Source organism: Thamnophis sirtalis, unplaced genomic scaffold (genome assembly GCF_051295495.1).
Source record: "Thamnophis sirtalis isolate CommonGarterSnake01/CBP01778 unplaced genomic scaffold, rThaSir2_p1.2 scaffold_9, whole genome shotgun sequence".
NCBI classification, from domain to species: domain Eukaryota; kingdom Metazoa; phylum Chordata; class Lepidosauria; order Squamata; family Natricidae; genus Thamnophis; species Thamnophis sirtalis.
The window spans coordinates 35,332,226-35,345,614 of NW_028261389.1; the positions used below are offsets into that span (position 1 = coordinate 35,332,226).

General features: G+C 41.1%; 1 protein-coding gene across 1 annotated transcript in view; it reads right to left on the bottom strand.

Annotated features, from left to right (window-relative positions):
- The window catches only part of APAF1 (apoptotic peptidase activating factor 1), a 60,317-nt gene that overhangs the window by 34,118 nt on the left and 12,810 nt on the right, over positions 1-13,389 (bottom strand). Inside the window, exons 8-12 of the mRNA XM_087723320.1 lie at positions 12,060-12,298; positions 8,692-8,859; positions 5,590-5,721; positions 3,535-3,648; positions 2,946-3,130 (exon numbers count right to left, since the gene is read on the bottom strand). Coding sequence (XP_087579446.1) covers positions 2,946-3,130; positions 3,535-3,648; positions 5,590-5,721; positions 8,692-8,859; positions 12,060-12,298 — 838 coding nt within the window. The remainder of the gene's footprint in view (positions 1-2,945; positions 3,131-3,534; positions 3,649-5,589; positions 5,722-8,691; positions 8,860-12,059; positions 12,299-13,389) is intronic.

Below are 13,389 nucleotides of genomic sequence, written 5' to 3' on the forward strand. Positions count from 1 at the left end.
CTGGTCACAGCCGACAGATGATGTTCCAATTTCAGCTGCGGATCCAGGAGGACTCCCAAATTGCGAGCCCTCTCTGAGGGGGCGTAAATTTTCTCCCCCCAGGGTTAAGGATGGATTGTCCAAACAGTCCTTCGGGGGCAACATCCAAAGCCACTCAGTCTTATCAGGATTGAGCACAAGTTTGTTCGCCCCCATCCAGACCCTAACAGCCTCCAGACATCGGCACATCATGTCCACCGCTTCACTGAGCTGGCAAGGGGCAGAAAGATATAATTGAGTATCATCAGCATATTGATGATACTTACCCCGTGCTGTCGCATGATCTCACCCAGCGGCTTCATGTAGATGTTAAATAGGAGGGGGGACAAGACCGAACCCTGTGGCACACCACATTTAAGGAGCCTAGGGGTCGACCTTTGCCCCCCAACCAACACCGACTGTGATCTGTCAGAGAGGTAAGAGGAGAACCACCGTAATACGGTGCCTCTCACTCCCACCTCCCCCAGGCATTGCAGAAGGATACCATGTTCAATGGTATCGAAAGCCGCTGAGAGGTCAAGAAGCACCAGGATAGAGGAATGTCCTCCTAGCCCGCCAGAGATCATTGGTCAGGGCGACCAAAGCAGTTTCCGTGCTGTATCCGGGCCTGAAACCAGACTGACAGGAGTCTAGATAATCCATTTCTTTCAAGGTCCGTCGGAGTTGAAGCGCCACAACCTTCTCAACAACCTTCCCTAAAAAAGGAAGGTTGGAGATGGGACAATAGTTTTTCAAAACAGCTGGGTCCAGGGAAGGCTTCTTGAGGAGGGGTCTCACCACTGCTTCCTTTAATGGTTGCGGGAAAAACCCCTCCTGCAAAGATGCGTTGATAATCATCTGGAGCCAGCCTCGTGTCACCTCTCTGCTGGTTGAAATCAGCCAGGAGGGGCACGGATCTAATAAACAGGTGGAGGCACTCATCGCTCCCATAGCCTTGTCCACTTCCTCTGGGGTGACAAATTCAAACTCATCCCAAATAATCTGATTAAGACTAGCCCTCGGCATCTCGGCTGGCATTGCCCAAACGGAGTCCAGGTCTGTCCGAATCTGAGTGATTTTATCCGACAGAAACTGAACAAACTCCTCAGCTCTTCCCTGCAAGGGTTCCCCCACCTCCTCACCTTTCAGGAGGGAGCGGGTCACCCTAAATAGGGTGGCTGGGCGAGATTCCGCGGACGCAATAAGAGTGGAAAAATGCGCACATTTTGCCACCCATATCGCCACTAGATAAGTCCTAATAAAGGCTCTTAGTAGTGATCGATCAGACTCAGAGTTACTAGCCCTCCAACGTCGCTCTAGGCGTCTCTTTTGGCGCTTCATCTCCCGGACTTCCTCGGTAAACCAAGGTGCCCTCCTGGAACCGCTGCTGCGGAGAGGCCTCAAAGGCGCAATCCGATCCAATACTCCAGCCGCTGCACTATTCCAGGGAGCGACCAAAGACTCAGACGGATTGCGGACAAGTGAGTCAGATATCTCTCCAAGCTCCCTCTGAAACCCCTCAGGGTCCATCAGGCGCCTGGGGTGGAACCACTTAATCGGCTCCACCTCCCTGCAGTGGGGGGAGGTGTACCACCACTTCTCTGGTGTCGTGGTTGGTGGAGCACCTGAAACCCATATGGGCACATTTCTGAGAGGGGAACACCCCTCTCTTGGCCCAGCCAGGTTTCAGTTATACATGCCAGGTATGCCTCCTCGTCCGATATTAAATCTTGGACGAGGGGAGCTTTGTTCACAACCGACCTGGCATTTAGCAACAACAACCTGAGACCGGGGCCCTGTACTCCCCTGACACCAGATCCTTGAGTTGAGCCTGAGGGGCCGGAACAAGCAATCGCTGTAATGTAGCAAGTCCTTATTCCCCAATAATGGCTAGCCCTACAGCTCCCACCATATCTGCCCCTCCCAGTCATGACCGGGATGCTCCGACTTCCCCCTATCCCCGTAGACTCCTCCGCCTCTCCCCCTTCTTCCCGGCAGGTCATATATTCTATTCACACCAGGCCGGGAGGTGAGTCTGGGCCCCCTTCCACTTCTGCATTCAGCGGAGGGGACTCCAGGCCGTATCCCCGGTCCTACCATACTTACCGATCAAACACTCTCTTCAAACACACCCCACACTAATTACTCAAATACAATGCAATAAGTTAAAAGTGGGCACATTTTCTCTCAACATTCATACTATTTTGTTATAGCAGATTTGCTACTCTTAAAAAAAAGCAACCGAAGCTACAGAGGCTATGGTTGCAATCTAATATATATATGCATATACATATACAAAGGCAGAGGCTAGAAGGGCCCAGAAGAAGAAAGGTTAACATGAAGAAGTCCCCCTGAACCAGCCTGTGCATGGAAATCTCAGTCCAGGCGAAAGCAAGGAAAGAGTTCACCTCTGCACGCGATCCTGAGGATGCTGGCATTCCTTAGCGCAGGAATCCATCCCACCATTTCTTTAGGTAACAGGTTCCACTTTCAAATTACCCTTTTGAAACATGAATTGGAATCTAATTTCCTCGAATTTAATTCCATTATTCCATGTCTTGCATTTAGCTCAATTGGGCTAAATCTACATTTCTGAAGAACTGCTTAAAATATTCTCCTAGACAATATTCAAATGAGTCAGTATTCATTGTAAATGATCTGTGCTAAAAGCAAGCATTTTCTATTTTTTCCTCAACCAGAAATTCAGTGTCCTACATTAAAAAGTTGGTATTGAAATATTCTGAGAAACAAAACAAAGAGTTTTAGCAGCCTGATTTTATAAAGCCTGAATAGACTTATTTTGTATTAAAATACAGAATATAACTTTTAAATGCAGGGCTACAAAGTCCGCTATTGACTTGGGATCAAATATTTCAATATCTGTTTAACAAACTTGGAAAGAGACATGAAAAAAGATATGTGTTTACATCCATTCCACATAAAGAGATCCTTTACTAAGTTCTTGCTGAGCTCGCAATTTTGCTTGTCGATACACTTCTGAATTTTCTGGCTGACACAGACCCAGCTGTACAATATCTACAAATTGAAGATGTCCAAGGAGATGCCCATTCAAGGACAAAAATTCCTGGAAGTTTTCACGTGTATTAGGATGCTGTGAATAAGAAATAAAATGGTAATGGATAATGTTCTGATATAGCAAGGAAAACTGAATTAGATGGAACCTTTTAATGATTGCATCAAAGCATTTACCCTTTCTTTCCTTTCCTAACAGTGATGTTTTTTTCTGTTGATGTATAATTACAAATGCACTAGAAAGAGACACATTTTTATTTTCTTTACAAAAAATATTCAGAGACTCATCTATACCATTTCTACACAAAGTACTATACTAATAATTTACATCCTTGGGAGTTTTGTGGTCATGAATCAAGTGACAAATTTTATTCAATAAAACGTAAAATAATTTTAACTATAAAAGTTCTGTTGAATTTAATTGGTAACTGATTAAAGTAGAACAAACAATTATTACAAATTATTTTACATATCATATTATACCTTCTGATCCAGTATTTTACTGTATTCAACATATTCATGAATCAAATGAGCAGGCCCTACTCGTTCTGTTTTTATTTTAATCCAATCTAATGAGAACATGAGATCACATAGCTCCTGTAAGAAAAAATGTAGAGAAGAAATATTATATTCAACAAAATGTTAAACTGTTAGGTAACTTAATATTTTTAGGGAAAAGAATGACTGTATAATCCCAACATTCCTTCACGACGTACAAGCAGGCTTAGAAATACAACTGAATTTATTTCATTATTTATATATACCAAATGACTAATAAGAGTTTACTATATATCTATATTTCACCAGAAATAGCATATTAAAATCATTTGGCTAATGTGTGGCCTTAGAAATTGGATTAATAACTTTATAACTAAATAATATACAAGATGGTCCTTGATTTACAACCACAGTTCAGACTGGAATTTTGGTTGTGATGCCACATTACACTTTACTCAACTTTGGCAACCCTGGCACTCATAGTTCTGGCTATTAAGCAATCATAAGGTTATTAAGTGGAGTACAAGTGTGCCTTTAAAGGTGGGAGGCTCTGCTCAAGCCATGCATGAGTTGGTTTTGTTGCTGCAGTCAGTGGAAAGCAGCAGCTGGCCCAGCCTGGCCCTGCAGTGTGGTACTCACTGACAGAAGCACTGTACCTAGGCCTGAAGTAGAGGCCTGTGGCCTTCAGCAATCTCAGAGAAGTGCTACCACTTCAGGTCTTGATTTCAGCTGTGGTGCCTCTGAGAATGCCGCCAGCCCCCCCCCCCTCCTGCTAATAGCTACATATCTCTTCTTAAGGTTGTCTGCACAGTGCACCATTGCCTAACATTCCTGAGGATCTATCACCCCATAGAGGTTGTTGAATTGAGATCATGCTAGAATTGGCTTTGAGGCGGCTTCGAGAAAGAAGATCTGGTGCAACAGGGAGTTGTGTTGAAGAGGCCACACAGATCTCTCAATGGCAGGAATAAAATGCCTCTATATAGGCATTGGAGAACAGCACAAAGTAACATTTCTGAATAGCAGTAGTGGCACTAGTGCTTACATTGTAGCCTGGGGTGATGACAGCCAGTTAAGACTGTCCAACGGCCAAGGCCAGGTCCAGGACTATGGTTGAGTGCTGCTATGCAGAGTACCCTAGATGTGTTTGGGGGGGAGGGAGAGTTGGAGCATATTCACAGTTCTACGAGCAGGCATGCTACCAAGCACCTGAATTTTTATCTTGTAACTGTGAGAGCGATGAAACATTCGTAACTTTGGGCATAGGCTGTAATTCACTTTGTTCAGCATTGTTCTACATTCAAATAGTTGGTAAGGACTACCAGTAAACATTACTTTATATTTATTACATTAGTAAACAATATAGTTGCAAAACTTAAACCACAGTTTTCAGATTGTTATTCTATATAGATTGTCTTTCACCTATGACCATAATTAAGTCTGGAATTACAGTAAGTTATGCTGCTCATTAAGCAGTTCATTACGGTGACCACACCTAATTTTATGATCTTTTTTGTAGCAGTTGCTACGTGAACATCAGTTTTAGCTAGCATCACAGCTGTTAAGCAAACACATTATACCCAATGGCCGATTTCGGCTGGAAACTGGAAGGATGGTTTCCAGCAGAAAATTTTGTAAACTGTGGTCATGTGTCTGTGGGATACTACACAAGGGTGTATATGTGTGTGGCTGCCAAGTGCCCAAAATGCATTCATGTGGATGGGGCTAGCATGACCATCAGAACTTTGGAATCATGCCATAAGTAACTCAGGGGAAGTCTATCTTAATTTTGAACAGTTGCTATTCAAATTCATGAAATTGGTGAAATACTCAAACCTTCTTTTGATTCTGCACTGATTCGAAAGAGAAAATATTTTATTTTAAGAAATGCATATGAGAATACATATAGAGATGCAGGTATAGAAAAATATATTTTGTATCTCGCAGGTATAGAAACAAAAGCATATTTCAGTTAAGCCATAATTTTTTTTGCTAAGTTTTACAAGAAAATTTATAGAAGTAAAAGCTAGTGCAACTTACATCATGCATATTGGCACCTGCCATATGGTAAGCCAGAAAATTATACCAATACATGCAGTCCTCCTCTGACGAAATAGATATGTAACACTTATAATATTTCTTGACCTGATGAACTACTTTTTTGTGTAGATCCTACAAAAATCAAATGTCTATTAATACAATCAAGTAATTCAAACTAATATACAGGTGAACCTCGAAAAATTAGAATATCGTGCAAAAGTTCATTTATTTCAGTAATGCAACTTAAAAGGTGAAACTAATATATGAGATAAGACTCGTTACATGCAAAGCAAGATAGTTCAAGCCTTGATTTGTCATGATTGTGATGATTATGGCTTACAGCTCATGAAAACCCTAAATCCGCAATCTCAGAAAATTAGAATATTTCATGCAATCAATAAAACAAGGACTGTACATAGAACAATATCGGACCTCTGAAAGTATAAGCATGCATATTGTACTCAGTACTTGATTTGGGCCCCTTTTGAACCAATTACTGCCCCAATGAGGAGTGGCATGGAAGCTATCAGCCTGTGGCACTGCTGAGGTGTTATGGAAGACCAGGATGCTTCAATAGCGGCCTTCAGCTCTTCTGCATTGTTTGGTCTCATGTCTCTCATCTTTTGCTTGACAATGCCCCATAGATTCTCTATGGGGTTCAGGTCAGGCGAGTTTGCTGACCAATCAAGCACAGTAATCCCATGGTCATTGAGCCAGGTTTTGGTGCTTTTGGCAGTGTGGGCAGGTGCCAAGTCCTGCTGGAAAATGAAGTAAACATCCCCTCCTGGACTTTTACAGCAGGTGGCAGATCCAATTCGGCCATGGGAACAGATAGCCATGGACTTTATCGTAGATTTACCCGACAGCCAAGGGAACAAGGTCATTTGGACGATAATAGATCTGTTCTCCAAGCAGGCTCATTTTGTAGCATGTACCGGCCTTCCATCTGCTAGGAAGCTGGACAAACTGTTCATTACCCATGTGTATACACTCCATGGCATCCCCAAAAGGATAAGTTCAGACAGGAGTGCAATTCACTGCCCGGTTCTGGCGCAGATTCGTGACAATGGAGGGGTCTTCACAGGGACTTAGTACAACCTTCCACCCTGTGACCAATGGTGCTGCGGAGAGAGCAAACGCGATGGTGGAGTGCTACTTAAGATCATTGAATCAGGTTTTGGTGCTTTTGGCAGTGTGGGCAGGTGCCAAGTACTGCTGGAAAATGAAGTCAGCACCCCCATAAAGCTCATCTGCAGAAGGAAGTATGAAGTGCTCCAAAATATCCTGGTAGACAGCTGGGTTGACCCTGGACTTAACGAAGCACAGTGGGCCAATACCAGCAGGCTCCCCAAATCAACACAGACTGTGGAAACTTCACACTGGACTTCAAGCATCTTGCAGTGTGTGCCTCTCCATTCTTCCTCCATACTCTGGGTCCTTGGTTTCCAAATGAGATGCAAAAGTTGCTCTCATCAGAAAAGAGGACTTTGGATCACTGAGTGGCAGACCAAGTCTGTTTTTCTTTAGCCCAGGTAATACGCTTCTGATGTTGTTTGTTGTTCAGGAGCGGCTTGACAAGAGGAATACGACATTTGAAGCCCATGTCCAGGATCCGTCTGTATGTGGTGGCTCTTGATGCACTGACTCCAGCCTCAGTCCACTCCTTGTGAAAGTCCCCAACACTTTTGAATGGCCTTTTCTGACAATCCTCTCCAGGCTGCGGTCATCCCTGCTGCTTGTACACCTTTTTCTTCCACACTTTTCCCTTCCACACAACTTTCTATTAATGTGTATATAGCACTTTGGGAACATCCACCTTCTTTTGCAATTACCTTTTGAGGCTTTCCCTCCTTATGGAGGATGTCAATGATAGTTTTCTGCACAACTGTCAGGTCAGCAGTATTTCCCATTATTGTGATTCCTACTGAACCAGACTGAGAGATCATTTAAAGGCTCAGGAACCCTTTGCAGGTGTTATGGCTTAATTAGCTGATTAGAGTGGGACACTTTGAGCCTAGAATATTGCACCTTTTTTACAATATTCTAATTTTCTGAGATTGTGTATTTTGGGTTTTCATGAGCTGTAAGCCATACTCATCACAATTATGACAAATTACGGCTTGAACTATCTTGCTTTGCATGTAATGAGTCTATCTCATATATTAGTTTCACCTTTTAAATTGCATTACTGAAATAAATGAACTTTTGCACGATATTCTACTTTTTCGAGTTTCACCTGTAGTCTCAGTACTTTGCAACACTATATTAAATTAAAATCTCCCACAGATATACTGTTACAAAAATAAACAATGTTGTCATTTTTTTTGCTCTATTCACAAACTGAGAATGCTATGTTCTGGTGAAACTCTATTACTGCATGAAAGTAAAAGCCAAACTGATGTCTAGTCCTTTTAATGCTAACTTGAATGCTTGTCTGGATGTAAATATGTACAGTATTCCAAGCTTGTAGTGCTAGCAGGCTAAATTCACATATACAACTAATAAGAAAATAGACCATTGAACAAAATAAAACCAAAGCTGGCTTTACTAAGAAGTATTTTACCAGGCAGCATCAGAGAATCAAAGAATAATTTTTTTAAAAACCCTCCGGCCACTACCAGGAATGTTTGACATCTACTTTTCTGTAAACTGAGGAAATCTTATGATGGCTTTACCTATTGAGCCATGTATCATCGCTCTTCTATGCAGATTCAAAGTGATATATAGCCGAATAATCTTAACCCACTTCTCTATCACTCCAGACCCATTGTTCATTAAAATGCATATCAGAGTTAAAGAATTTTTTTCTGTTTTTGCTTGTACTGGCCCATGGCTAGCCCATGCCACAAGGATCTATTAATAAATAGATTTCCCACATGAACCAAACATATCTATAGAGTACAATTCCAGAAGTATTTGAAAAGATGAATTAATATCAAATTAAAAATAGTCTTCTTCTAGTGTGTGTGTGGTGTGTGTGTGTGTGTGTGTGTGTAATGGTAGCACTATGAAAATGAATTCTAATATTATGAATGAATTTTATATACTAATTATTATTATATTTGGCTTCCTAAATAAATCATTATTCAAAATTAAACATACTTGAAGCTCACTGCGATTCTTCTCCATAAGAAAATCAAGTTGGAGAGCATGCAAATAATAACAGAATGATTTTCCATTTCGATCACAAAATAGGAGAGATTTGTTGACAAATTCGTGCAGTATGTCTTCAACTTCTTCAGTCTCCATATCCCAAAGAATACAAAATACCTAACATGCAAACCAAGAAACAAACAAATAAAAATAGGTGATTGCAATGAATAAGCAGATTAGTAGTTTTCCCTTCATTAGTTAAAAATAATCTGAAAAATTCAATAGAATATAATGAGATCTCATTTGCAAGTAGTGAAAAAATAAGGTTGTTAGCATGGAAACCTGTTCTGAGCCCCACCTTGCCCGTTCGAAAACGAAAGCCAGACAGAACTTCAAAGGAGTATTTTTATCAGTCCCGGCTCTTGCTGGCTGTGAGCCCAAAATAAACACAGATAAATGCTCTGGCAACAAGTTAGGCAGCAAATGCAAAAACAAACTCTCACAGGAAACCACTTCTCCAAGTTGGTTTCTCTGAATCATGAACACGAACGGAACTAGAACAGGAATGGAACGGAATGGAACGTTGACTTCTGCAACCAGGGCGTGGCACCATCAGTCATTTTTATCCGGAGGAGCTCCTAACGAGCAACAGCTGCTCGTTATCCTCTCCTGTGAGTCGGTCAGCCCTTTTCCTGCGTGCATCCCGAAACAACTCACAGGAGGTTTCCGCCAAGTCACAACAGAAACCATTCCACAAGAATATACAAACAAATTCTGAAAAAGACTATTTTCAATTGCCTAAAATTGTTCACTATGCTATTTATTTTGTTAAATATTGATTGAAATAAGCATTTTAAAGACTACCATATTTTTTGGAGTATAAGATGCACCTTTTTACCCCCCAAAACAGGGTGAAAATCTGGGTGCCTCTTATACTCCAAATGTAGCCTCGCCCACCTGATCCGCACGTCGGATTTTCGGGTAGTTCCAGGCAGTGGGGATTCTCACTTCCACATGGAGCCTGATTCCCAAAGCGGCCCAGGGAATTGCATTGAAAGCCTTTTGAAGGCCCCCTCAAGATACACCAAATGCTTGCCGCCCCTCTGACACCCGCTGAGAATCCTCCCACCGCAGATGTGCCTTCTCTTTTCCCCTGGCCATATCTGCCACCTGAAACGTGAGGATCATAGAAGAAAGAGCTTTCAGGTGGCAGCGCCTTCTGCATGCAACATTTTTGAAATTGGGGAGGGGATCTGCAGCCTGAAAATGCTTTTCTCCATGATCTTCATGGGTGTCAGAAGGGTGGCAAGGGCTTGGCGGTTCCTGAGGGGGTTGAGCTTCTCTGCTCACAAGGTCATTGCCCTGAGGGCATCACTGGCAGCTGTTTCCCCACAACTCAAGAAGTTTAACTCAGGAGGCTTAGCTCAGGAGTTCAAAGAAGGCTTTGAATCAAGCTTGATTGTACTCCATTCCAGGTTTTTAATTTCCCGATCTAGTGTCCAGAGAAATCTAGCATCTCTGAGGCAGCTCTCATTTACAGGAGGAGGGGGCAGCATATACAAAAGCCTCTGAGTAACTGGGAAAGAAAGCCGCGCTTGGAACCTGCAGAAAACCGCCGCCCGAAAAGGACGGCTTTCTTTCCCAGTTACTCAGAGGCTTTTGTATATGCTGCCCTATGCTGCTAACCCTAACTTCCCAATCTGTTCCTCTTCTCTTCCTCCACCCCCACCTCCAAGCTGCCCAGATCTGTCATGCAGGAAAGAGATATGGTAGCTGGGACCCTGGCACCTGCTTTTGTACTGAGACTAAGGAAGCGGTGTTGCGAAGAGGGCTGTGGACAAGCCCAGTTGTTCAAGGAGGCAGCTTTGCCAAGTCGTCTTCTTTGAGCTTCCCTTTTGCGGCTCAGGGACCACCACGAGGAACCATTAATCCAAATGAAAGGGATCCCCACCCCCACCTTGCCCAATGGGCCGTTCCCAGTCGAGCGCAGCAGTGGCAGTTCAGCAGCCCCCATGTATCTTTCTCTCCTTGTTGAAGAGAAGAACCAAGCCGACTGCCACTCCTTGGGCCAAGTAGCTCTGCGTGGTCGCCAGTCAGAGGGAAGGGGAAAAAAATAAAGTGCAGAGAGATATGTTTAGTCCTGCCCTGCCCTGGGAAAGCGAATTTGAGATTGATAAAAGCCTTACCCTTTAGGATGTTCAAGCCACCACACATCGCCTTTTTGCCCTCCCTGGCCCCCAGAAGCACTTTGCTGACCTCCCAAACTCTCTGCATGCCTCAGTTTTCAGAGGGTTTGAGAGGCCGGCAGAGTGCTCTGGAGGGCCGGGGAGGGCAAAAACTTTAATTTTTAAATTTACCTCTTCAAAATCTTGGTGCGTCTTATACTCTGGTGAATCTTATACTCTGAAAAATACACTATTTTTCTACTATGGAGAGAATAGTGACTGTCCTTTTAAAATAAATTTCAAATTTAAATTTGCAACTCTGATTTTAGAAATGAAATGAACTAGCACATTGAATTGCTAATTATTCACAAATTTCCTTAGATATTTAAATATTATACAGTGAAGCAGGAATAATGTTTGTGGTATGATTATCAACATTGCAAATTTTAATATGTACTGGTAAAATTTATACTATGACAGAGTTATTTACTTTTTGCTTCAGGAAAATGTATAATCCTAAAGAATTTTAATTAAATTACTTTAACATGTTTAAAATATTCAATAAGATATCCAGATATTTATACAGCAAGCATAATAAAGTTAATTATTGTTAAGGTTGCAATCGCATTCATTCTTAGGTTGAAGTATATACCAATAAATACAGTATTGAATTCAGTGGAAGAATGAATATAAACTAATCTTGTATATCAACAACTTTCCAGATAGTAAATATTATTCTGTAACTGCATCATTCGGTTAGATTTGATAATGATAAACCTTATTTTAAAAGATATTTTATCTGTATCATCTTAACTGCTAACCAGCCCTGCACAACTAGCTCTGTGAAGTATCTATGGAGATTCGCAGTCATCTAGGCAATGGTTGTCCCAAATATGCTTTTTCAGGAGGTAACTGAACTTTCTTGTGAAAGTCTAGTTGCTACTTGAAAAAGCATCTTTGGGATAGCTCTATGAAAGTGCATAATGATTTGTTAGTCAAATCTGAAACAGACAACACATCTGATATTCTACTGAAGGAAAAGAGATTAAAAACCACAAATTAATAATAAGTGCCATGGTTATAAGACAGATGAAATAAGCCCATGGATGGATATCATTAAGCAACCAGATTTTTTTATAATGCTGTCCAAAAAACTTTTAGTACCTTAAATCATGTTTTACCTTCAAAATACTGTTTTAAAATTTATTTTACCTTTGAAGGCACTTTAATGTCCTTTGGAAGAACAGAAAGATCTCTGTAATAAACTTTAAAATTTTCTGGTAACATATCAACACTTATAGACATTGCTTCATCAAGTGCTTCATAGTCATAAGATGAGGATTTCCGTATTCTTTTAAACTGTTTGTTTTGAAGTTGTCTAAGGTAATAGTCCCAGCGATTGGGAAATTCTTGTAATAATGCTCCTATTAATGATACCACGAGAGGAGAACCTAAAATAGAATAGGTAAAAGTAAAACTGAACAAAAAGAAATCAAATTGCTTTTTGAAGGCATTATTGGGGGAAAATGTTAAAAAAACAAAGAAGTTAAAAATTCCCTAATTATTCCCCATCATTTGAAATGACCCATTTCATCTTTGCCTTCAAAAGTACACTTAAGAACAATTGACTGAATTAGCAGAGGTGGCAAAATTTACTGCTTTGGTAAGACAGACTAGACAGCTTTATAAGAGACTGGAAGTCATTTGTGGACTGTTAAGAGAGGGATTTGAAGAGTAGTATAATATTTGGGCCAACCCGTTGACTGTTCTTTTAAAAGAGTGAGTGTGTGTGTGTGTGTGTGTGTAGTTGGGTCAATTTGATTTTCAGATAGAGACATCATCACCTGGAATATTTATTTGTTTATTTAATATAGTATTCTTGTTAAATAGGGATGGAATTTTTTTTAACTATATGTAGACCTGTTATGTAAAGGTGAAAATAACTAATTAGGGTTTTTTTTTTCTCAGCATCCAGCCAGGATGGATTCTACCATATTTTTCGAGTACAATTTTTGCCCCCCAAAAGAGGGTGAAAATCTGGGTGCGTCTTATACCCTGAATAATGGCATTTTTGACCTACTGAAACCCCGCCCCCTTTGCAAAAATGGATGTGCAGAGGGTTTGGGAGGCTTGCAAAGTGCTCCTGGGGCCTAGGGAGGGCAAAAACAAGCAAAAATGGGCCATTTTTGCTCATTTCCCCCCCCCTAGAAGCCCTCTACAAACCTCCCAAAGATATGCATGTTCCCTCTTTTTTTGCAAAAAATGAGACATGCAGAGGCCTGCAGAGTGCAAAAACTTTTTTTTAAAAAAAAATTACTCTTCAAAATCATGGTGCATCTTATACTCTGGTGCATCTTATAGTCCAAAAAATACGGTATATGTTTAATGTTATATTTATTTGATATTTGGGTCATTTCTTTCCTTTCTTGTACATATCTTGTACTAGTTTTTTTCTTTTTTGTTGTTGTTAGTGTTGAATATATGTTTTCTGTTTTGCATTTTATTGTATGTTGATTGTATGTATGTGTATGCATGTATGTAT